At 39.5% G+C, this 26,288-nt stretch overlaps 1 protein-coding gene across 1 annotated transcript in view; it reads right to left on the minus strand.

Annotated features, from left to right (window-relative positions):
• The window catches only part of RYR2 (ryanodine receptor 2), a 753,550-nt gene that overhangs the window by 558,944 nt on the left and 168,318 nt on the right, over positions 1-26,288 (minus strand). The window contains exon 3 of the mRNA XM_072822940.1: positions 2,822-2,941. Within this exon, the coding sequence (XP_072679041.1) occupies positions 2,822-2,941 (120 nt within the window). The remainder of the gene's footprint in view (positions 1-2,821; positions 2,942-26,288) is intronic.

Consider the following 26,288-nt stretch of genomic DNA (forward strand, 5'->3'; position numbering starts at 1 on the left):
AGGTTCAAGGCACTGTTCTTGGTACTAAGCAGTAAGAGATAAGAAAATAAATGAAATATGCTCTGGTCCTCAGGGAATTCAGAAGCTGGTGTATGTATCTGAGAACATACATATGTATATATTCACACAAAAAGGTGGTGAGGATATTATACAGAATTAAACTGGCAACATAAGTATAAACAAAGCACTTAAGAACTGCAGATAATAGGACACCGGGAACTTGGGAAAAAAGCAACCCAGAAGAGGGGCTCATGTTTGAAATAGGCTTTGAAGGGCAAGCTGCATTTCAGCCAGCAGAGACGTACAGGAAGGATATCTAGCACAGAGACAAAGGCAAATGGAAATACAAAAAAGGAAATGACATAGTAGGGGGTTTTCAAGTAAGAGTATACTTAGGTTGTAAGAACTTACAAAAAAAGGGATCCCTGGGTGGCACAGCGGTTTGGCGCCTGCCTTTGGCCCAGGGCGCGATCCTGGAGACCCGGGATCGAATCCCACATCGGGCTCCCGGTGCATGGAGCCTGCTTCTCCCTCTGCCTATGTCTCTGCCTCTCTCTCTCTCTCTCTCTCTCTGTGACTATCATAAATAAATTAAAAAAAAAAAAAAAAAAGAACTTACAAAAAAAAGTTCAATAGGTTTACTGGACTTCAACTGCTATTGATTCTATGCTTAATAAACAATCTCAGTATCTCATCCTATATGCAAATTTTCAAAGACTAGAAAAGAATAAAATAGGATGACAACAAAAGTGGTCAAAATTCCCTAGATCATCATCAGCTAACAACAAGAACCAAGAGTATCCCTTCTTGGAAGTAACTAGCTTAAATGGATGTCTCGCCCTAATCAGTGTCTTGATTGCCACATGATGTGCCTACTACAAATCAGGAGCATTCATTCTTTGTATTGGAAACCACCTCTTACATTAAAGGAACAAGAGAACAATAGCCAGTAGAGCATTCAACATAATGTGAAAATCAAAAACCAGCTAGCTGGGATTCCCGGGTGGCTCGGTGGTCTAGCAACTGCCTTCAGCCCAGGGCATGATCCTGGAGTCCTGGGATCAAGTCCCACATCGGGCTACCTGCATGGAGCCTGTTTCTACCTCTGCACTCCACCCCTCCCCCCCCTCTCATTATATATATATATCATGAATGAATATTAAAATCTAAAAAAAAAAAAAAACAGCTAGCTAAATAGTGTGCCTGATTCAGGCCACTAAAGAATATCAGAAACCACAAGGAATGTGCTAAATGTTAAAATGCTTAACGTTTTCTTCTTAAGAAGACTACTTTTCACAACCGACACCTATCACAATAATTTGTACAAACAGAATGCTCAATAAACACTTGTCGAATTACAAATAAATCTAAGCAGGGCTATAAAATGCATAATGTTTTGCCACCCTCTATTACAATGTTAATCATGTTACTTGGCATTGAATTAGTATAATAAATGAATCATATGTATACATTGCTTAGTATTGTTTCACAGACTAACCAAAGAAATACTGTGGTATAAAGGAAAGGATCGGGGGATCTGAAGCCAAAAGGCCAAGGTATAAATGTGAAAAACCATTGCTAACATCATGGCTTCGAGTCACATTAAGCATTTTAGGCATAGTAGCTGGCCTCTGTTAAGTCCCCAAGTCCCCTGTCAAGTGAATTTGACAGTGAGAATTATGCATACTCTTACTGCAACAGCCATATGAGACTATCAAAGAACTCTGTAGACCAATAAATATTTCACAAAAGATAACTACATTGACTGGTTTCCAGTTGACTTGCTATCCGTGAGAAGTTTTCCTCTTTCCTTTATTCCAGTCTGAGCTTTCAGCATATCGTGTATATCCCCAAGGCATGTTCTCAATCCCCCCCAATTCCCTACCATCACTCTATTCCAAAGAACCAGCAGCTCCCATCCAGACTTCCAATTCCTTACTTCCATGCTTGCTCTCTCAACATCCTCCAATCACATAAGAGCCAAGATGATCTTTGCCACATCTAAGTCAAATTGCACCACTCTCCTGCTCTAATGATCTCCCTTCATCTTAGAGAGAAACCTCAACTTCCGGCTTTGGCCTGGAAGGCCTTTGATGACTAGGCCTGGTTGAGATCTCCTCTTCCTAACTAGAGGCCTCTGTATTACCTGGCTTCTCTTTAAAATGTCCCAGAGTACTCAGCACTGCTCACTCAATTCATTCCAGATTGCTCAAATGTCACTGTCTCAGAAAGCTGTCCCCAAATGCCCTTTGTGAAAGAGTGAGTCCTTGTCCCATCATTCTACACCCTATTACTCTGTTTTCTCCATAGTCCTTAGTTCTAAAATAACACCGTTTATTCACTTGTTTACATTTACACTAGAATAGAAACACCATGGGTGCAAAGGCTTTGTCTAATTCTTGTCAACAATCTCATCTGACCTACTTGCAACAAGTATGGACTTGGGGGGCACGTGGGTGGCTCAGTCGGTTAAGCGTCTGCCTTCATGAAGCTCAGGTCATGATCCCAGGTCCTAGGATCAAGCCCCCAGATCGAGCTGCCTGCTCAGCCAAGAGTTTGCTTCTCCCTCTCCCTTTGCCTCTCCCTGCTCTTGCATAAGTGCTTTCTCTCTCTCTCTCTCTCTCTCTCTCTCTCTCTCTAATAAATAAAATCTTTAAAAAAATGGTGGCTCAACTAGAAATTTTCTTAATGAATGGTAAGCACATTTTCCACATCCCCTTTAATTTATCTATTCCATGGACAATAACAGAGTGCCCAAAGTAACTTCAATACCACCCATAAAACCCAAATATTTGAATAACCTCAAAAGGCTTTATCCCACCTTGGAATTTGAAGTGGACTCCAAGAAACAAAGTCTGTTGCCAAAGCCTTCTGCTGCCAAACACAGCTTCTGTTGTTCTTTGTGGATGGTTGCGGTACACTGCAGAACCACTTCATCATCCTGCAGAGGGGGAGAAAAATAAAAAGTGAGCTCTGACAAAACTAGACAGCCTGTATCAGATCTACAAGACTATTATTTTAGTGCATATTAAAAAATCAGAGAAAAATGTAACAACTTTCAAAAAAAAAAAAAAAACAGTCTCAATCCCTCGAGAACTTTTTTCTGTAAAAAAGGTAACTGAGTGGAAGGAGGGGTGAAAGAGGTGATTGCCATTCAGGCAGTCAACAGTTTTCTCACTATCATTACTGGTCCCCAGAGGCAATCCACACAAGGTACAGTAAAATATAGAATCTCCATGTTAGCACTCTCACACACGGGTTTAATCATCAGAATTACCGAGTAACTGCCTGACATCAAGTATCATCAAAAAGAGCAAAGGTTCCAACAGCAGGCACACACACACTGATCCAAAACCAGCACAGGAACAGGTCAATAACAGAACATCTGCAATCAAATAGACCCAAAAAACCATCTCCATTCATCCACACTTGGCCACTCCTCCACATTTGAAATGACACTCGGTTGCTTAAAAACATTCAGAGAGATGATTTGCCAGTTCAGTCTTGTGAAATCCACACTGGTTTCCAACTAACTAAGCAAGTTATACAAGGGAAGAGACGATAAGTAAGAGGACTCTGTGTAGACAGCATGAAGATTGCAAAAAGCATAGACTTGAGAATCAGCAATAGCTGGATTGCCATTCCAGCTCTGCCATCCACAGGTTAGAAGACCCTAGACAAGTACTGAATCTCTAAGATGATAAGATAAATGAGTCACACAGGAACTGACATGCAAAGGACGCTAAACAGACAATAAATAGGAGCTAACACTGTCAAAAATATTTCAATGGAACAAATTCTAAGTAGCAACTGCCTAAAAAGTCTAACCACCTGTATTTTGACATTCCAAATGCAAAGAAACAGGACACTTCACAAAGAAGTGAAAGAACAAATATATACACTGACCTATTTAATCAGAATTGGAGAGGAAAGAGACAAGCAAGTATATCCTAAAAGACCCTCTTCATGGAAGAACAGAGGAGGGATAATGAGACGTGATTAAAAATTCAAAAGGAAAAAAGTCTTTTGGATTAACCCAAAGAATATGCTGTATCAAATGGAAAAGTACAGCTCCAATTTGCATTTAAAACCTTTATAATCCTATGTATTTGCTTTATTTCCTGTATAGTGCAGCAACACCTAATAGCTGGCTTAGAGTACCAGTCACAGGCGAAGTTCAATCTTTTAATAATCACCTCCCAACTATTCCTCCAGGTGCTCATTAATTTCCAGTGAACATTCGATTGTTATATTTAAAAAGTCATCTGCTAAAAAAAAGCATTATTTTCATATAATAAGTATATCTGAATATTAATTCATGCTCAGCATGGCTATAACAAAAATAATGCAGTGTGTTGTTGCTTATATAATCGGCAAAATCAAAGATATATTTTGTCTTCCAAATACGCAGTATAATAACAAAGAACTGATTTGTGCTGATGTGCTCAATGCCTTACCAAGTCCCCACAGTCTTTTACTATCTTGTCTCACTCACCCTCTGGAACTAAGTCTAGCATGGAAACTGTACTCTTGGGTAAAATGGGCTCCTCTGGATGTTGGAGACCATCTAAATACCATTTAGTAAATAATTACTTTAATGGACTCATTAAAGACAGTTTGAGAATGAGAAGAAGAGAAAATAGAAAGGTACAGGACAGACAAGAATAATAGGAAGTCCCAAAAGAAGAGGAGGTACATCATATTTACCAAGTAGTATAGTGTATGTCAGCCCTGCCATTAACTGATTTATTCTTCACAGCATCTCATGACATAAAGATGATCCACATTTATATAGATGAGGACAATGAGGCTCAAGGCAACTTGTTGATCATAGAGAGGGCTGATCATACATATTTTAGGAACTGATCGATCAACCTACTTTATCTGAACCTAAAAATCCTCAGCCCCAGACTGCTTCTAGAGGCTCAACTGATTTTTTTAACTATATTTGTTATCTAGAAAAGTACCTCTCAATCTTTAACATGCATCCTTTCACCTGTGGGTATTGCTGAAATGCAGATTCTGGTTCTGTTGCACTTGGGCACGCTGATTCTACATTTCAAACCAGTGGATCTGAGGAACTAGAATCCCAAATGGGTCCCAGAAAGGGTATGGATCCCAGAAGACATGTGAGCAGTCTCTTAAAAGAGCTTGGACGTCATCAATAACAGCTGAATATTAAAATAAGTTCAAATATTTTGGACAGAACCAGAAATGAGCTCACATGTGGAGATGCTCATTAATATGTGGTCCATACCAACCACATTACGGAAGGAAGCCAGTATAAATAATATACTGAGCTACCAAGACTATGAAACTAACTCACTTGTACAAAGTTTCCTTTTAATCTAGAGCCTTCACCCTGGCCATGAAGCAACATTAAGCTCAAGAGAGCTCTGCCACACCACCAAGGAAGGAGGCTATAACTGCAACATTCATGATTCAACTGTGAATGATAGAACTTGGCATGACATGAGGCTTTTTCTAGTTTACCTGGGAGCTGTTCTTATTTTATATTTCAGTAAGCAGAGGGTTCCATTCTGGCAAAGTAAAATATACTGAGCATTGATGGACGAAACACCAATTCATAAATACCTGCCAGTTCCCTTTAATTAACCGATCATTCATCTCGAAGCATAATTTTTCTCAGCACCACTGTGGTTTCAGAGTCTACTGACAATGCATTCGAGAAGTCTCGATAAGTAGTTTTTTAAATTTATTTTAACCTATGTGCAGTAAATCTGGCTTTTGTCAGCATACACATGTGTGTATAAGGATATGGGTATACACACCCATACATGAAGTTTCTTCTCTATTCTAAGAGCTAAGACTAATAAGCACAGCCTCATACTGATGGGAATCCAGAGACTTAACACTGTTAAGGTAACAGGATAATAAGGCTGTAGTTAAAGGCTATCTCTTGGGTTTTAAGGCTTTTGAGTTAGCCTTTGCCACCTGGCCTGGGGTCCAGGCTCCTAACTCTCATTTCCAGTCTTCACATTTTAATTGCATGTACCATTGGTGTGCCAGGATGCCAAAATGCACACAATGGCCATCACTTTTCCCACCTTAGCCCATAAAAACTAAAATCAGCCTTAAATACTTACCTTTTCGTATTCCTTGTTTTGACTCCCCATGTCTTATGTCTAGTGCCTAGGGCAACAAATTTTGATTCAACTCACAAGAAATCCTATTCCATAACCAAAATGCTACAAAAGTACATTCTGCCTCCATTCTTTTCACTTTTTTTTTTAATTTAAAAGTCCATTAATTAACTGTGAATGACCAGATTAATAAGATACTAGTATCTTGCTGTTCCTGGAATCACTTGAACTTACACCACTGCCCATTTTATGTAAAACAAATTGGAAGAAATAAAAAAATACTAGTCTTTTTTTTCCTTTTACAAATTTTGAACAAAATAATAAATTGTAAAAGATAAATATTCTAGGAGAAACTTTGTGAACTTCATGAAGATAAACAGCGCTTAAAGTGAGAGTGATATCCAGCTTACAATCACCAAGTCCTAAGGATTCTATTCCAAATCCAGCAATTTAAAACCCATCAATTCCTCACCACACCAACTACCATCATCTCTTGGTTATTATCTTCAAAAACCCACTAAATAGTTTTCTGCACTGCAAACTCTCTTCCAATGGTGCTTCACCTTCACCTGACTGAAATGTTTCCTGGCTTAAAATCTTTTAATGACTTCCCATTGCTCTAAGGAAAAAGACCTAAATACTCCTTTAGTCTACAAACCCCCACATAGAAGAGCACCAACCCAGTATTTCCTGCAACCAATCTTCCTTCATTCCTGTGTTCCTACAGGAGTTTGCACATGCTACTAAGCTCTTTATCCTCCCCTCTAGTAAGACATATTCATCATTGAAATCCTAACTTAGGCATCCATTCCTGAGTTATTCCTGAGCCTTCCCTGACCCACCAGGCTGCATCAGTCCCTTTGTTTTGTGCTTCTTTACCACTATAGTCCTTCAGTTTACATAAATGAATGCATAATGACATTATTAAATTACAGTGTCTAACATTGCACTGGGCAAATATACTCGATAAATGATTATCTTAATCCACTTTATGATTGCTCATAAATATGTGTTGCCACGCTGACAAACGGAGTTGCTCTTTAGAACTGCCAAAGTAAGACCCTACCTTTCCAATTAAAGTTAGCGTTATACAATCCCATTAAGTGATTTTCTGGTTATATTCAGCCAGGAAATAGGACAGTATTTGAGGAAAAATTGCTGATCCTATTATATTTGTGACAAATTTTAATATATTGTAAGTATCTGTAGCATCAATATAAAACCCAGTGGGATTGCTTTGGGGGAAAAGGCAGTAAGTCTCTCATTTCCCCAGAAACATAATAGAACTTTGATAACAAACATACTGTCCTCTTGAAAAGTCAAGAAATATTCTTCATAACTCGGGTCATTAAAAATTCCCTCGAATCACATCAGATACTTTTCTTAGATGGTTACAATGTTTGTCTTTTGAAATGTTTATGCAGATCTAAACCTTCTATAACTTGTTTTCTCTCTTAGTTGTCTTTTTTTTTTAAGATTTTATTTATTTATTCAAGAGAGACAGAGTATGTGTGTGAGAGAGAGTAAGAGAGCATGAGCGGAGTGGGGGGCAGAGGGAGATGGAGAAGCAGACTCTCTGCTGAGCAGGGAGCCCGACGTGGGGCTTGATCCCAGGACCCTCAGATCATGACGTGAGCCCAAGGCAGACACAACATGGGAAATAATTATCAAATGACATCAATGGTTCCTTTCAGACATTCATTTATCATTTAATAAATATTTACTGAGTATATAATACATAATAGGATACGTCCTAAGCACTTAAGATAAATCACCATATAAATCAGAGATCCCTGAACTCATTAGGCTTATGTTCTGGTAGGGGAAGAGGGACAAGAAACAAAGCACAATATTTTTGTAAATTACGTTAAAGGCAAAAAGTTCTATGGGAAAAAAAAGAACAATATAAGGAGGATCAGGAATGCTGGTGGGTGGGGGGCAGGTGGTGAGTTTGAAATTAAGAATAGAATTATCAGATCTCATTGAAGGGATGACTTTTGAGCAAAGACTTAAAGCCGGGAAGAAGAACATACACTGCAGGTTGAGGGATGGCCAATGAAAGTGCCCAAGGCAGGAGAGCATCCATCATGTTCAAGGAAACAGAGGATGCCCTGACGTCAGAGAGAGGATGGTGGGCAGCAATGGGAGAGGCCAGATCATGAAAGGCCTTGAGTCTAGGGTCAGATCTTTGGCTTCTATTGAGGGAATAGGATGTTATACTAAATCCACACTGCAGGGAGGCAAGGAGGAAGCAGTGACCTAAAGCAGGTTACTTCTAGCCAATTCTAGATATGCACTGGATTCATTGAGTGCCTCCTATATTCCAGGAACAGTGGCAAATTGTCACAAGTTCATTTCCTCTGATGTCATCATCATAATCGTATTTCGCTTTTCTGGCAATTTGCCAAATAAAAATGTTATCTCTACTATTTGTTTTTCTTACAGCAAATACGTGGTGATCAGAATAAATGAATTAAGACAACTGAAAAAAAGAGGCCCATATTTTTGGTCTTGCACTGAGTTTATATTCATTTATTTAAACAATAGACTGTCCTCAGTTTGCACATTAGAATAATCATAAAAATGACTGTGTAAAGCAATCTTTAGCAAAATTGTTTAAAATTGTTTCATGACCTTAAAAAAATTTTGTCCAAACATTAAAAACTCTATCAGTTATAAAAGTAAATCTACTAGCAAAGAATTAGTCTTAAAATACACAAAAATACTATAACCAGGAACTATATATATATTTTTTTGGCCAGAATGACTGGCCAAAAGAATGAAAAAGGATTGGTAAGAATGGAGTAGATTTCTGTTTCTAAATTTGTAGAGAAATATTAACTTACCTGGCATTTATGCAAAGTTCATTTAAATTTTAATTTTGAATAAAAAAGCAATATAAAAAAATAAAAAATAAAAATTTCATTAAAAAAAGCACCAAGAAATGAAAAAAAAAAAAAAAGTAAAAGATTTAGTCCCCTATAGTCTGAAACATTAAAAACATTGAGAATTAGGGCAGCCCCAGTGGCCCAGCACTTTAGCGCCTGCCTTCAGCCCAGGGCGTGATCCTGGAGACGTGGGATAGAGTCCCACATTGGGCTCCCTGCGTGGAGCCTGCTCTCCCTCTGCCTGTGTCTCTGCCTCTCTCTCTCTCTCTGTCATGAATAAATAAATAAAATCTTTTTTAAAAAATGAGAATTAAGGTGTTTTTGTTCTTTGTAAAACACTTATCAAGAGCAGTCTGAATGGGGCTTTCCTTAAGCTTCTCATTATGTAACTTGCCTTATGGAAGGAGCACCTCCCTCCATGTCTTGGCAATTGTCGTATTCCTGCATTTGGATAATTCTCCAGCATTTTCAGAGTTTTTTTAATGTGATTTTTCTTAGCCAGCGTGACCTCCTTTGGGACATCTCCATCCTCTTTTTCAAAACCATGTTCCTCATTTATGCAGATAAAGTCGCCTTCACTGGGTCCCTCTGGCTGCACATCTACAGTTTCTCAAGTGGCAACTGTGACCACACTCCCACACACAAACACTGCTTCCATGACTCCACTTATATTCAATCAGAATTTCATTTCCAGCATCCCTACTTTTTGTTTCTTTACTGCACTTTCCTTTTTGTTAGCTAATTCCCACTTACCCATGTGTTTGTGAAATGCCCCAAGCCTCAAACACACGTAGACAAGCAGGTAACTGATACAACCACACAGGTGTGTCTATGTGGAACATGAAGAACAGAGACGCAGTGACCAATCACCAGAGACTTTGAAAGTAGTGTTGTGATTGGTCACTGATCATGATGAACATCTGCTAGGTATCTGATGGTGATTCATAAACTAAAGAGCTAGAAGTGAAATCTGTGCTTTATGTAGTTACTCACAGTTAATATATTATGAAAAATGAAATTTGAACCATTATGTTCAGGGTACTCGTGCCATTTAACCAAACTGTGCCAACTGAAATTGTGCCTAATCATAAGCATGCAAAGCACAGATCACCTGTTTATTGAGAACCTATTACAGACACCACAATTTGTTGTGGGTTTTTTTTTTGTATATTTTTTAAATGGAGTTCGATTTGCCAACATATAGCATAACACCCAGTGCTCATCCCGTCAAGTGCCCCCCTCAGTGCCCGTCACCCAGTCACCCCAACCCCAAGCCCACCTCCCTTTCCACCACCCCTTGTTCGTTTCCCAGAGTTAGGATTCTCTCATGTTCTGTCACCCTCACTGATATTTCCCACTCATTTTCTCTCCTTTCCCCTTTATCCCCTTTCACTATTTTTTATATTCCCCAAATGAATGAGACCATATAATGCTTGTCCTTCTCCAACTGACTTACTTCACTCAGCATAATACTCTCCAATTCTATCCATGTTGAAGCAAATGGTGGGTATTTGTCGTTTCTAATGGCTAGTAATATCCCAATGGAAAAACAGACCACATCTTCTTTATCCATTCAACTTTTGATGGACACTGACGCTCCTTCCACAGTTTGCCTATAGTGGACATTGCTGCTATAAACAATGGGGTGCAGGTGTCCTGCTGCTTCACTGCTTCTGTATCTTTGAGGTAAATCTCCAGCAGTGCAATTGCTGGGTCATAGGATAGTTCTATTTTTATGCTTTGAGGAACCTCCACACAGTTTTCCAGAGGGGCTATACCAGTTCACATTCCCACCAACAGTGCAAGAAGGCTCCCCTTTCTCCACATCCTCTCCAACATTGGTTATTTCCTGCCTTGTTAATTTTCCCCATTCTCACTGGGGTGAGGTGGTATCTCATTGTGGTTTTGATTTGTGTTTCCCTGATGGCAAGTGATGCGGAACATTTTCTCATGTGCTTTTTGGCCATGTCTATGTCTTCCTCTGTGAAATTTCTATTCATGTCTTTTGTCCACTTCATGATTGGGTTGTTTCCATGCTGTTGAGTTTAATAAGTTCTTTATAGATCTTGGATATTAGCCCTTCATCTGATAGGTCATTTGCAAATATCTTTTCCCATTCTGTAGGTTGTCTTTTAGTTTTGTTGACTGTTTCTTTGCTGTGCAGAGCTTTTTTTCTTGATTAAGTCCCAATAATTCATTTTCGCTTTTGTTTCTCTTGCCTTTGTAGATGTATCTTGCAAGAAGTTGCTGTGGCCAAGTTCAGAAAGGGTGTTGCCTGTGTTCTCCTCTAGGATTTTGATGGATTCTTGTCTCACGTTTAGATCTTTCATCCATTTTGAGTTTATCTTTGTGTATGTGTAACAGAATGGTCTAGTTTCATTCTCCTGTACATGGCTGGCCAATTTTCCCAGCACCATTTATTGAAGAGACTGTCCTTTTTCCAGTGGATATTCTCTCCTGCTTTGTCGAATATTAGTTGACCATGGAGTTGAGGGCCCATTTCTGGGTTCTGAGACACCGCAATTTGAACATAATATACTATCAAGGTAGAAGTGGCAGGATTTGCTGACAAATTACATGAAAAAAAAATCCAGAAAGCTACTATTGTAGAAATTGTAGTTGTACACTGGACAAAAATAAAATGGTCACACTACAGAGAAAATTTGTAAATAAAATAAATGCAGAAGAGCCTTCAGCCACAGATTTATCCTTTATGACCACCCAGAAGCTCAGACAGGGGGATGCCCTCTGACTATATTCTTGGTAAAAGAGCCTTCAGTCATCATCAGCCCTAAAAAAATACATTTTTAAATTTACACTAGTATAAAAACATTAAGAATGTCATTTCTGCATAAAGCCTTTAATGCATATATGCTGTCCCTAGATAACATCAGAGACTTCATAGTGGAGAGAAAGCCTATAAATTCAGTGAATATGGAAGAGCCCTCAGCCAGAACACATACCTATACAGATACCAGAGAGTCCATATAGGGGGAAAGAGTGTATGATATAAGGATTATGGGGAAGATACCAGCCAGAAGGCTAAACTTTATTCACATTAAGAAATTCATATGATAGAGAAACTCTATGCCCTTAATCAGTATGGAAAGGCCTTCATTGATAAATAAAAACAGGAGCAAATCTGCATTAAAGGGAAGGCCCATCTCTGTGATCCCTGTAGAGAGGCTTTAAGGTGAGCTTCAGCCCTCGTGTGTTTAAGAAAACTACAGAAAGTCATAATCTTTAAGCAAGAAGGCAAGGTAATGTTTAGCAGGAGATATAACTGCCTTGGAAAATGCCAGGTAATGACTGCTACAAAAACACAGCAGTGAAGAGAGCATCCAAAATCCTCTACTCCCAGAGCAACACCTGTAAGGCATGTGTGGATTCAAAATGCACAACACAATCTCAGTGTTAGGAATGAAGAGCTATCTTCACTGATCACTCATTCCTTAATCAACATTAAAGAGGAGACATTTAGCAAGTCAAGTCTGCAGCTGTAGCTCACTACATAAAACCCATACTGGAAAGACACTCTATGAAGAACCCAATTCTATCAACAATTATCAAATGACCTATTACTGAAAAGATGTAAGATAAAGACACAATGCTGTGAGACATGTTGAGTACAGAATTTAGTGACAAAAAATAACATAATAATATTAATTAAATAATAATAATTTAAAGCATGCTCCTCAACAAATTTGTACTTGTGAATATGAATGTTGTAAAACTTGTTGAAAATGTAGTATGTTGCTATTTATCTTGCCATAACCATGAAAATACGCTGAGTGAGAACAGACCATTCTCTTTCCATTAATAACCCTTCCCTGCTGATCAGTTAGGTGGCTCCTGACATTTATGCAGCACTAAACATAATCATAAATCTTAGGTTAATCAGAAAATAACTCAGTGCAACTAAAAATGTAGAATAAAAAATAATGTACCTTTATTATAGAACTGTTAAAGTATGTAATAACATAAGAATGAATAGAAACCTAAAAATCTAATTTAAAAAAATAAAATAAAATTGGATTCCTTTATCCTATCATACATAGAAAAAATAATTCTAAGAATTAAAGATCTGGGGTGCCCAGGTGGCTCAAGTTGGTTAAGCATCTGCCTTCAGCTCAGGTCATAATCTCAGGTCCTGGGATTGAGCTCAGTTTTAGGCTCTGCCCTCATCAGGGAGCCTGCTTTTCCCTCTCCCTCTATTCCTTCCCCAGCTTGCATGCTCTCCCTTTCTCTCTCTTAAATAAATTAAAGTTAAAAAAATAATTAAAGATTTAAATTGTGAAAAAAAAGAAAAAAAAGATTTAAAGATTTAAATTGTGAAGACAAACTTTTAGACTTTTAGAAGAAAATACAGATGAATATCGGTGTAAGTTTATATAATAAGAGGATTTCTCAAGCAAGACACAAAGAAGACAAAAGAAATTGAAAAATTTAACATTACTAAAATTAAGAACCTCTATTCAACAAAAGCCACTATAAGGTAAAAAAAACCATAAACTATGAGAATGTATTTGAAATTCATACTAGAAACAAATATACATACACATAAAGGATTTGTAAAAGTCATTGAGGAAAAAAATTGAAAAGTAGGCAAAAAGCATGAATAGCATTTCAGCTATTCAACAAATGGTGAACTATAAGAAAAGAGGCTGTATCTTACTAGTAATCAGAGAAGTACAAACAGGGAAATAAAATCCATTTTATACTCTCCAGACTGCCAAAGGAAAAAAAAAAAAGTCTGACAACACCAAGGGGTTTGGCATGAATGTAGAAAAATGAAAACTCTTATACATGTCTGATGGGAGAATAAATTGTTAAAAACCATTTTAGGAAACAAATTGGCATAAAGGTTGAAAATGCATGCCTTGCTGGGGCACCTGGGTGGCTCAGTAGGTTAAGCATCTGCCTTGAGCTCCAATCAGGATCCCAGGGTCCTGGGACCGAGTCCCATACTGGGCTCCTTGCCTGGCAGGGAGTCTGCTTCTCCCTCTCCCTCTGCCTGCCACTCTCCTTGCTTGTGCTCTGTCAAACAAATAAAATTGAAAAAAAGAAAAAGAAAGAAAGAAAGAAAAGAAAGAAAGAAAGAAAGAAAGAAAGAAAGAAAGAAAGAAAGAAGAAAGAAAGAAAGAAAGAAAGAAAGAAAGAAAGAAAGAAAGAAAGAAAGAAAGAAAGAAAGAAAGAAAGAAAGAAAAGGAAGGAAGGAAGGAAGGAAGGAAGGAAGGAAGGAAGGAAGGAAGGAAGGAAGGAAGGAAGGAAGAAAGGAAGAAAGAAAGAAAATACATGCCTTGCAACCTGGCAATTCTGTTCCTAAATAAATTCCCCAGAGAAAAATCTTGCTTATTTGTATGAGAAAGCACATCTGATAATGTTCAGCACCAAAATCACCAATGAGAAATGGTGCTAGCCATCACATTCAAGAGAAGAGGCAAGAAGAGTGCCAGAATCAGCAGCAAGATGGGAAACCAAAGAACTGGTGGGGGTGAGCACTTCAGAACAGAGGCCCCGGAACAGTCAGGGAGTGCTGGAAGAACGCTTATGGTGCCTATCACGGGAGTTGGAAGCAGACCTGACAGTCCCAAGGGGCCAAGCTGAGCTGGGCAACAGTAAAATGGTCACAAGTCTTGGAAAAAGAGAACAACCATGACATCGAAGTCTAGAAGGACCCCTGATGCCACAAGTGACTAGTTCGGGACTCCGGCCCAAGAGACACATGCTTTGCAATGAAACTAAAGGCAGTGAAGCCAAGGTAAAGACTCCTCGTCTCTCTCACACACACAGAACGAGCCCAGTGAAGCATGGGAAGCACCCATGAAGCAACACTACAGAAGCCTGGGGAAAAATCTATTCTCCTGAGTAACATTTATATTTCCACGGATAGGTAATATCTTTACTTGCAAGGAAAGGATCCCGTTTGCACGACAGTGTGACTGCTCAGTCCTCAGCTCCTCACCAGTAAATGACCTGACTATACTTCCAGGTCCTTTCCAGCACTCCCATTTTATGGTTCTGTGGAAAAGACAAAAGGAGAAAGGAGAATTCTTCTGTGGTGGAAATTCACAGCGATTACATGTACCTTTCACACTTTTACTGTATGAACTATCTCTAGCTTCCTCTCGTTTTTGTTTCTGTTTTGTTTTGGGTACAAAGGATATCTCAGCAGCATCCTTAACTATTCATGTTGTGTATGTGGTCTTATACAAGATGGAAGCACTTTTTCTTAAAGCTCTTACCAATACTGAGGTAACCTGTGGTAACCTGTGGCTCGGTGCTGAGGACTATCAAGCCGAAGCACACACACAAAATGGCACATGGGAGCTGACGAGCTGCGAGGGTAGCGGTAGCGCATGCCTGGGCAATGGTAGCTGAAGGGGAGCGGGACAGAAACACCCAAATATCGGAGACAATCAAGACACAAGACCTCTTCTCGATGTCCAGGTCACAAGTGGCAGCCCTCCTAATAAAAAGCACACAGCAGAATGTCTCCCCTGAATATATAAACATTTCCTCGATGCCTGTCTAATTCCCATTTTGGTAGAAATAAACACTCCCTTCAGAGAGGAACTTTACCTTTTTCACCTTGATACACTACATCGGGAAATCCATCACCGGGGAGTGAATTCAGTGCACCCCTAAGCTATAAGGAAACCCTCTGCCTTCTCCAGGAGCTGCACAGTTATAACCAGCAGAGCTAGAGTCCGACCCTGCGGTGCCCACAGGCCGGCGGCAAGCTTCAGTGACATCAAGTTTTAGCTCCCTACCAACCAAGACTTAGCAACAATAGAAGCTGGAATCATCTACAGAGGTCCTGAATGCCTTTCTTAAATACTGCGGAAACCAACAGGAATGTCAAACAGGGTACAGATGAGCCTTTATCTCACAAATAGTTACAAATAATGATCACATTTTAATAGGTCTACGTTTTTCTTGGAAGTTAGCATATCCAAAATGTAAATCTTCCTAAAATCCTCCCCAATTTTGCCATCCCCCAGTGTTTTTTATGTCCATAAGCAGCAGTCAATCAATGTAACTAAAACCAGACACCTAGGGGCACCTGGGTGCCTCAGTTGGTGCAGTGTCTGCCTTCGGCTCAAGTCATGATTTCAGGGTCCTGGGATAGAGCCCTGTATCAGGCTGCCTGCTCGGTGGGGAGTCTGCTTCTCACTCTTACTCTCTCTGTGCTCTCCACCTCCTTCTCTCTAATAAATAAAATCTTTAAAAAAGATAAAATAAAACTAGACACCTTGGGGCACCTGGGTGACTCAGTCAATTAAGTGTCTGACTCTTAATTTCGGCTCAGTTATGATCTCAGGGTCCTGGGATTGAGCCCTGTGCAGGGCTCCACCACTGAGCTTGGGATTTTTCTCTCACTCTTTTTCCCTCTGGCCCTCTCCTAGCTCATGCTCTCTCTCTCAAAATAAATCAAATCTGAAGAAAGAGAGAGAGGAGGAGGAGGAGGAGGAGGAGGAGGAGGAAAAGGGGAAGAATAAGCAGTAGCAGAAGCAGCAGAAGCAGAAAGGGAAGCAGAAGAAGAAACCTATCTTCCTGCTACCAACTCTTGTGATCCTTTCACCTGCTCTCCCACCACCCCAGGCCTCATGTAAGTCAACTCATTCTCATGGTCTACCAGGCCCCATATGCTCTATTTTCTCCACCTCTACAACTGTCTCTCATGTCTATTCCCACGTTGCTCATTACAGTCTAGCCATACATGTCTCCTATCTATTCCTCAAATGTGGAAAGTCCTTTTCTGCTTTGTTTTTCCCTTCACATAAATGTTCTTCCTCTGGATCTTTGCAAAGCCTGCCCCTTCCCATTATGGGAGGTCTTCCAGACCTCTCTGTTGCTTACCCTCCTACCCCAGCCTCATGACTCTCACTCCTTTATAACATGGATTATGCTCTGCAATCGTCTTCTTTAACTGTTTTCTTGCTCCCCTAAAATTACGTACACACCCTGAAGGGAGAGCTTTTGCCTACCATGGTTATATTGATCCTTAGTGCCCGGCACACAGTAGGTATTCATAAAGATTATCTTAAGAATAAAAGAACGAACAGATTCTTTCTATGCCTTTAAAAGGGAAAGAAACTGCCATTTATTATTTGCTGGAGCCCCCACCTCCCTCAGGGTAGCTAAGGCCAGTAAGTACCTCTGTCCCAGATACTATGCATTTCCTCGATGACAAATCAAGGGAAGTCAAATGTCAGTGCTACTTAGCAACTTCTACTCATCACAGAGCACCTGGCCCAGAACACAGTCAATGGATAAATAAATGAAGAGCTCTAGGAGTTAAGTACTATTATTATGCTTAGGAGTTCAGATAGGTGCTATTACTATAGCTACTTTACGGGATGATAAGGAAAAAGCATCCTGACAGTAAACTGTTTGCTTATGGTTATTCAGCTGCGGTGGGGTGAATGGGACTGAAATGTGGGTTCACCTGACTCTAAAGAGCCTATCCTCAAACCTCTGCATTATCTAAATCTACATGTACAGACATAAAATCATTGCACCAAGAGTCTGGCTGGGAAAATTAAGCCACCTACCCAGGAACTGAACCTAATCCTCCAATTTCCTTTTATCGAATACGTTTGATGATGTGGCTACAGGTGAAGTGAACAAAAGGTACCATATGCAGATTGAATTGTGTTAAAATCAAGTGAGGGGCGTTTGGGGTGGCACAGTCATTTGAGTGTCTGACCCATAGTTTCCGCTCAGGTCATGATCTCAGTGTCATGAGATCAAGCCCCACATTGGGCTCTATGCTTAGCATGAAATCTCCTTGAGATTCTCTCTCCCTCTGCTCTTCCCTTCACTCTCTCTCTCTCGCTCCCTCTCTCTCTTCCCGTCTCTAAAATAAAATAAATCTTTTTTAAAAAAATCAAGTGAAAAACATACTGAAAGTAACAAGCAAGTTAGTTTGAATGGAGGAGTAGCAGGAAGTGGTGAGATGAGAAAAGAAGGTTGAATGCATCATTAATAAGTAATTAAAATCTAGTCAATACTCAGAAGTTAGACTAAGGACAGTCTAAAGTAATGCTGCTCAATAGATTTTTAAGAAAGGGCAGAAAAAAAAAAAGCAAAGTACAGACAGATGGACAGAAAAGGAAAATGGATCTTTTTAACTTCCACATCTGAGATAGGAGAATACTAGTTGAAAACTTTTTTGGTGCTATTGTAGAAAGAATTAATATGTTGACATTTGCCATATCCTGCTTTCCTAGGTTTCCACACTACCTAAGCCCAGGAGCAGGAGTGAGAAATAGGAGCAGTGGCAAAATAGGATGAGGGAAGGTCACAGGTACCATCTGCCCCAGGGGCAGACAAGAAGGTGGTATTCTCTGTAGGGAGATTCAAAGCTGTAATAAAACCCAACAAAAGCTGCCTGCTTTTTACCATCACTATACACAGGCAATTCTCAACAGTTAGGGAATATGCTCCTTCCCTGCCTGGTTGGACTGCTCCCTCCACTACAGCCCCTCCTCCCACAGGGAAGGTCATCGAATACTAGAGTTCCTGAATTACTAAAGATACACACACACACACACACACACACACACACACAATCTACTAAACAGCACAACTAGAATACCTCACCAATAATTTGTGGACACAAGTATGATCCTGTAATTGACCAGATCCCAACTAGAGAAGAAGTGAGGTATGTCAGGATTGATTCACCCATAAGACCACATGAAAAATCCATTCCAGGATCCTGATACCACATTCCCCATTTGTTTTTTGGTGAAATTGTATTTCAAAGAGGGGACAAAACATTGAAACTACCCTCACAAATATCACCTAGAAAACTAAGGAGTTTCTCAGAAACCATGGGGTAAAAGAAATTTCTTTGTTCCTGTTCTAAATCTTTGAAAATAAGTTTCTGAAATACTTTCATGGCTGTGATATAACAAAAAATGAAGTTAAAAAAAAAGATAAAGGGAATTAGCCTAAAATGTCTTGGATAATATGTGAGGTCATATATGTAGAATTGTAAGAGTGGAAACAGCTTATAAAAATTAAGCATTTAACTTGATCCCAATCATAAGAAAATGGACTTGCAAGTAAAAAAATCAGATCCAGAAAGACAACATATTTCAGATATTCTCAGTGTCTGTTCATGCCAGACAGAGATTGAGTTTGACAGATACATTCACCCACAGTAACATCAACAGAAATCTATCTGTTTCTCTTTTCCACTTAGAAAATATCATGCATAAAATCGAAGCCTATGTTCCCAGCTCTGAAATGATCTGAAACTCCTACTTGGCCCTAAGAATTGCCACATATAGAAAATTCCGGTTAAAATGCATCTTAATATATGTGCTGAGTATAAGAATGTTATTCTGACTCTCTCACACCTATATGTGGAACACAACCAAAAAAACAGCTATTAAAGAAAATGAGTGTTCCTATTCGCACATAAGGCATTAAATCGAACACAGAGACAAGCAGAGTAATTTAGCACTCAATAACGTCTCCCTGTCACCTGGCTGATGATCAAGCATAAAGTATTAAGAGACCAAGGAGAGCACCAGATGGGCTGACCCCTTAGGATTCATTCTGCAATTATACCAGAGTATTACCTACTGTACAAACCATTTATGAGATATTATGCTTCTATGAAAAATTAAGTATATTTAGACATACTACTCTGAAATATTTAGTATATGCAGAGCAGATGAGACCCATATATAAGTATAAATATAGGTACATATCATGCATAATATATTGGTTGAGGTTGCATGCATACTTTAAAACGTTAGAAGTCCACCTCCTCCTCTCTGAAGAATGGCAGAGGCCACGGTGAGCAAGTGGTACAGATTCTCAAAGATCCATACCAGACTCCCATGTATAAACCACATTAAAATCCTGAAGAGAAAAATCAATACGTAAAAATTACCCCAACATTAAGGAAGAATACCAAAAAGATTACATTTTAAGTAAGGATACTGAAAAGATGGAGAATCTTAGGTGCAATTCTCAAAATCTGAATCTACATATCCATAATATATAGATATATAGATATATTGATTCAAGATAAGGCAATTTCAGACATTATGGTTTCTTGTACACACACATATTCTCTCTCTCCCCGCCACCACCACTCCCTCCCTTTTTAGGTGTTACATACACAATTCTATGAGCTCCAGTAAGTGTATTTTTCTTATATTGCATAAGACAAGGACTAATTTTTAAAACTGATCAAAAAAATATGTAACAGCAGTCTGGACAGATACATGGTATATATACCACCTATAAAGAAAATAAATACCACACTTTTCAGCAAAAACATGGCACATGGAAAAATATGATTCACAGAAATTATTTTAATCTTGCTTCTGGAATATGTTTTGATATGTATCTCCCCACTTACATGTTTATACAAGGGCTTATCACACAAAATGTATAGATACTACATTTCTCCATAGATTTCTAGATTTGCTTTTGGAAAGTAGTGAAATATTAGTTTACAGTTTCAGCCTCCAGTTTATTCCTGTAACTCACAAACCTATTAAATTTTGTCCTTGCTAATTATAAATCTAAGTCTTTAATAAAAATGGAGATTACCATCAAGTGTACCAGGTGCCAAAACCTCTCTATTTTCATAGGCTTCTGATAATTTACTCACTTCCCTTGCACTCAGTGAGTATCTCAGCTGAGGGCTTTTCTCTGACCTGGAAATGAATCAAGGAACCAGCAAATTACACCTGGGCATGAAACTCTTCTGATAAGACTTGCGTACATTTTTGCTGTAGAGGTGAGCACAAGCAAAGTAGCAAATTTCAGTTCTATGTGGTTTTTACTCAGCCTATACAAATATTACTAAATCAGCTAAAGGTTAATGTGTATATGAAGCAAATTCATGACTTTACATTTTAGGACTAGATTTTGGAAAGCCTGGTATTGAATTCACAAATGCCAGTTTACGAGGGATCAAACATAATGGATAGCAAAAAAATGCCACCCAGATAAAGTGAGACACACAAATGCCTGTTCCAGAAACCTTGTGGTTGCATGAAAAAAGCTCAATCAGAAACCAGAATGGGAAGCCCCTGTCAGCCCTTCCTAGCTACAGAACCCCAGGCAATTCATGAACACTTTATCCTCAGTGGTTTTCATCTATTAGGGGGAAATAATAACATTACCTAATAGTAAATGATAATAAGTTGTTCAAAATACATTAACTTATAATAATAAATAATATAAGTGGAAAAAGCAGGATTTCTAGACTAAATTCGGAATTTGAATGTCAGCTACCTAGCTCTTTTTATGAGTCACTGTGATTTTCAGTATTTTCATCTATGAAGTGAACACCTACTTTAGAGGGTCACTGCGAGAGATTAAGTTGATCAAAAACATATTTACCAACTACTCAGGATAGGGTGCTCAGAATATAAAAGATTATTCACTGTTGCTTCATTGTTCCTATATTCGTAAGGGTTAAATTCACTCACTCAGGACCTACCAGCATCAACAAGATGGAACAAGTTCCCGCACCCACGGAGCTCACTCTCAGGGAAGAGAGAAAAAAATCAACAAATAATTGGTTATGAAACTGAACACCCAACAGTGGTAAGAGCTGACAACACAGGGACAGTGTAGAGGACGTACACTCTGAGTGACGAAGAGGGGTTATATTGCAGGCTGGTCAGAAGCAGCCTCTCGGATAAGAGGACACTGAACCAAGATCACATGAAATTGTGAATGAGCACATGGAATATTACAGGCAGAGCTTCCAGGGCAGCAAACACAGCAATCCTGCAATGGGGAAGGGTTTGGTGAGCTCCAGAAGGAGCAAGGGGGCTGGCGGATCCAGAGAAGGGAACAAAGAGAGAGCCCTGGCAGGGCTGGATCCTTGCAGGCCTTGGGAAGGGTTTCAGAGTTTAGTCCAAAAAGGACTAGAAATGTAGAGGACTGTGAGGGAGAGTAACAGGACTCATTTCACTTTAAAGGAGTCATTCTGGCCTCCGTGTTGGGAGCAGCAATACTAGTTGAGAGGTTATTACCGCAGCTAAAGCAGAGGATGGTGGTGGCTTCTGGGGTGAGGGGTGGGGGTGTTGCCCATAGAAGTGATGGGAAGTGGCCACAATCTGAATGTAATTTAAAATATGAGGTGCCTGCGTGGCTCAGCTGGTTAAGCCTCTGACTCTTGTCTTTCTTGGAAATTTTATTTATTTCTTAGAGAGAGACAGCACAAACTAGGGGGAGCAGCAGAAGGAAAGGGAGAAGCAGGCTCCCTGCTCAGCTTGATATGAGGCTTGATCCCAGGACCCTGAGATCATGACCTGAGCTGAAGGCAGATTCTTAACCAACCAAGCCACCCAGGTGCCCCAAGCATTCAACTCTGGGTCTCAACTTAGGTCCTGATCTCAGGGTTGTTGTGAGTTCAAGCCCCACATGGAGCTCTGCACTGGGCATGGAGCCTGCTTTAAAAAAATTTAAAAACTTTTTAAAAAGTAGTGTCTACTGGAAATTTGATACAGATGAGAGGAACAATTACAAGCTTGTAGTTCTGAACACCTGGGTTAAATGGCAGTACCACATACTACACTGGGGAACAGAGGGAAAGCAGTGTGAGCCAGGGAAGGGGGTGTGAGGGTCAGTTTTAGACATACTAGGTTTGGGATGACTTTTGTCCAAATGAGACATCAAGTAGGCAGCTGGAGGCAGGAGTCTGAAAGTCAGGCAGCTGGAGGCAGGAGTCTGGAAGTCAGGTCAAATGTCACAGTGAAGATAAACCCTTGGGAGTGATCAATATGATAAGGTGTTTAAAGATCATGATGCTAATTGAGCTCAGTAAGGATGTGAACAGGTTAAATAAAGAGGAGAGAATCTCAACATGGACCTTGAATCCTGAGGCACACCAGGGGCTTGGAAAGAGAACATGAGGATGTGGGAAGAGCATGTTCAGCCAGGGAGAAGCATCATGAATGACAGTGATGGGCTGTAGGGAGAAGAGGAAAACCAGGAGCCAGTGAGATATGTGGGTTGCAAAGGGGAAGTGAGAAAAAGGTGGAAGATTACCATCACATCTGGCAATGTGATATTCATTGGGCCTCACCAAGTGTCATTTCAGTGGAGTGCTGAGAATGAGATCCAGAAAGGAGAAAATTTAAGAGAGAAAGGGAGGAGAGGAAATAGAGGTGTAGGTATAGAAAAATTCATGAATTCTGCTTTAAAGGGGACCAGAAAAATGGTATAGCAGCAGAGGGGGGTATGGAATTAAGGAAGAAAATATTATGGGGCTCTGTACTATTTCTGGCATTCTCCTGGGCACTATGGAGAGAGATGATCAAAACAGTCAAAACTCCTGCTGTCAATCAGTAATGTCAGGAAAATGATATAAAGACTAAAATAAAGCAGGCTAGGACAAAGATATAATGGGAATTGATATTTTAATGGCTGTACAAGGAAGAGCTTTCTGATAAGATGACATTTGTATGAATGAAGTGGGAAAGCAGACCATGAGGATATCTAAGAGAAGATTCCAAGAAAAGTATTATTGATGTATTTGAGAAATATATTATCAGATATTTATATGCTGGTGGAAATAATCGTGAGAAGACCCAATAAAGAGGAAAAAGCTTATGATTGAGGGAGAGATCGAACAGGTGCATCGCCACCTGTCAAGAGCACAGGTGGAGGTGGTGGCCTCAGGTAGAAGCAAAAATGGAGTTCCTGGTAGGTTGGCTGATTTCACAGAGGGAGGATATGGAAGTTCTCTTCTGACTATATCCATTTTCCCAATGAAATAAGAAGTTAAGAGCTAGGGGTGAGAAACAAGAGGAGGGTTAGGGGAATATAAGATGGAACAATGAACTGTGTAAATGTAAGAGGACTTGAGGTTGAGGTCCTAAACACTAGCTGATATACACTGAAATAAAAGATCTAAAAACTCTAAAATACTATGAAATAAATGGTTTTATAAGGGAGAAAATGGAGGAAGACAATGGCCAAGGAGAGAAAATAAAATGCACTGCTAGTGTGGATATAGGTTGGACATGGTGAGTTAAATATCCTGAAAATACTTGCAACAAGGGTGCTTAGAGACCACAGGGATACAGAAGAGGTAGGTAAGCGAATACACTGGAGTACACATGTAATATGGAACCATGAGAGAAGAAAGAACAGGGCAGAAGAGGAGCAGGAAGGGATGGAGCACCTGGAAGTGTAATCCCTACCTGCTGCCCATGTAACAGACATCTCTTGAGTTCCTCCCTACCTACTATCCAGTTTAATTCATCTCAACACTACTTGAGACATATTGGAAAGGCTATTACAGTCATCTAAAAAAATATACCTCCACAGGGTGGAAGAGGAGGTGGGCGGGGGGTGGGGGTGACTGGGTGACGGGCACTGAGGGGGGCACTTGATGGGATGAGCATTGGGTGTTATTCTATATGTTGGCAAATTGAACACCAATAAAAAATAAATTTATATTAAAAAAATTACTCTGTAAATCTTGAAGCAGACTGATGGATTTCCTCATTGGGGTGGTGATTTACAACATTCATTACCCCTCTAGCCTATGCCTCTCTCTTCCTAGGCCACACTCTTCAAGGACAAGGACAATGCCTGATTCTTACTGCATCTCTGTCTCACATCATACCTGGAATATTATACATTTTCAATAAATGTTTGATAGATCAACAAATGAGTAAAAAGATGTAAATAAAAAAATAAAAATTAACAAAAGTCTAGCCAAGATGAGTTAGAATGCCAAGTCTCTCCCTTTCTAGCTACTTAACCTTGGAATAATCTCCTTCAACGAGACTCAATTATTTTATTCACAAAAAATAAACTACCCTTTCTATACCGCACTGATCACTATAAAGATTAAATTAAACATATGAAGCCCTTTGTAAACTGTGCAGTACTGTATTATTAACATCCACATAACTGGTAACCTGGACAAGCAGAGGTCACAAGCAAGGTCATGCACAGTTTCAGCAGCATGGCAAACCTGATCACCCATAAGAACTCAGCCTAGGAACACCTGGGTGGCTCAGGGCATGACCCTGGGGTCCTGGGATCGACTTCTGCATCGGGTTCCCTGCAAGGAGCCCGCTTCTCCCTCTGCCTATGTCTCTGCCCCTCTCTCTGTTGTTTCTTTGAATAAATAAATAGAAACTCAGCCTGGGTCAATATCATCCATGAAAGACCGTGGTCTTAAGCAAAACAAAGCTTAATGGAAAATGCAAAGAGGCTTCCATTCTGAGTAATATTAAGACCACACTTGGTTTGGATAGAAATATCACTAACCTGACAAAAGTACTTACTAAAATGTTCATCTAGAGGAAATGGACCGTTTAAACTTCACTGGTTTCTGATATCCTAGGCAGGAGGCTTGATCAAAAGCTATCAAAAATGTTCAATTTGACAACTTTTTTAATCTTTGGATTTAAAAAATTGACTAAAAAAAATGCCTTAGAGGACAATGTGTACCATTTGTGTATGTCTTTTAAAAAAATCCAAATTGGAGTGACACCTGGATGGCTCAGTTGGTTAAGTGTCTGCCTTCGGCTCAGATTATGATCTCAAGGTCCTGGAATGGAGCCCTGTGTTGGGCTCTCTGCTCAGCTGGGAGTCTGCTTCTCTCTTTGCCTCTGCCTCTGCCTCTCCTGCTTGTGCTCTCTCTCATGCACTCTCTCTCTCAAATGAGTAAATTTTAAAATCTTAAAAAAAATAAATAAATTTATCCCTTTCTAGCAACCAAAAGGTGTTAAGTCCATATTATAAGCAAAAAACTAAATTTTGGGGTGCCTGGGTGGCTCAGTCAGTTAAGTGGCCAACTCTAGATTTCTGCTCAGGTCATGATCTCAGGGAGCTGAGATTGAGTCTGGCATCATGCTCTGCACTCAGCAGAGATTCTCTTCCTCTCCTTATACCCCTCCCCCTGCTTGGTGCTCACTCTCTGTCTATAAAATAAATAATTTTTTTTTAAAGTAAATGTCATATGAATAGAGAAAAAGAATTTCCTGCCTGGGAATCTTTGGATCAGCACTAATGAGGAAAAATAAAAACCAAGAAAATATCCCGCAGTTAATGTTGAAGGCATCTCGGCAAAAGATGATTTAGTCGATTAATAACTGAAACACAACCCAAAGCAGTCTTTCTCTTTTGAAATAAATGGGTTTTCCAAATTACATAGCCTTTTTGTATTATTCTCATCAGATTCTGCAAAATCCCAAAGTATCATGATCTATAGGTGAGATTTCCACATTATAGAAATCTCTGAATCCTTTGCTCAGCCCCTCCTGATGTCAATTATAGTATAAGG

Source organism: Canis lupus, chromosome 4, assembly GCF_048164855.1.
Source record: "Canis lupus baileyi chromosome 4, mCanLup2.hap1, whole genome shotgun sequence".
In the NCBI taxonomy this organism is placed as follows: Eukaryota; Metazoa; Chordata; class Mammalia; order Carnivora; family Canidae; genus Canis; species Canis lupus.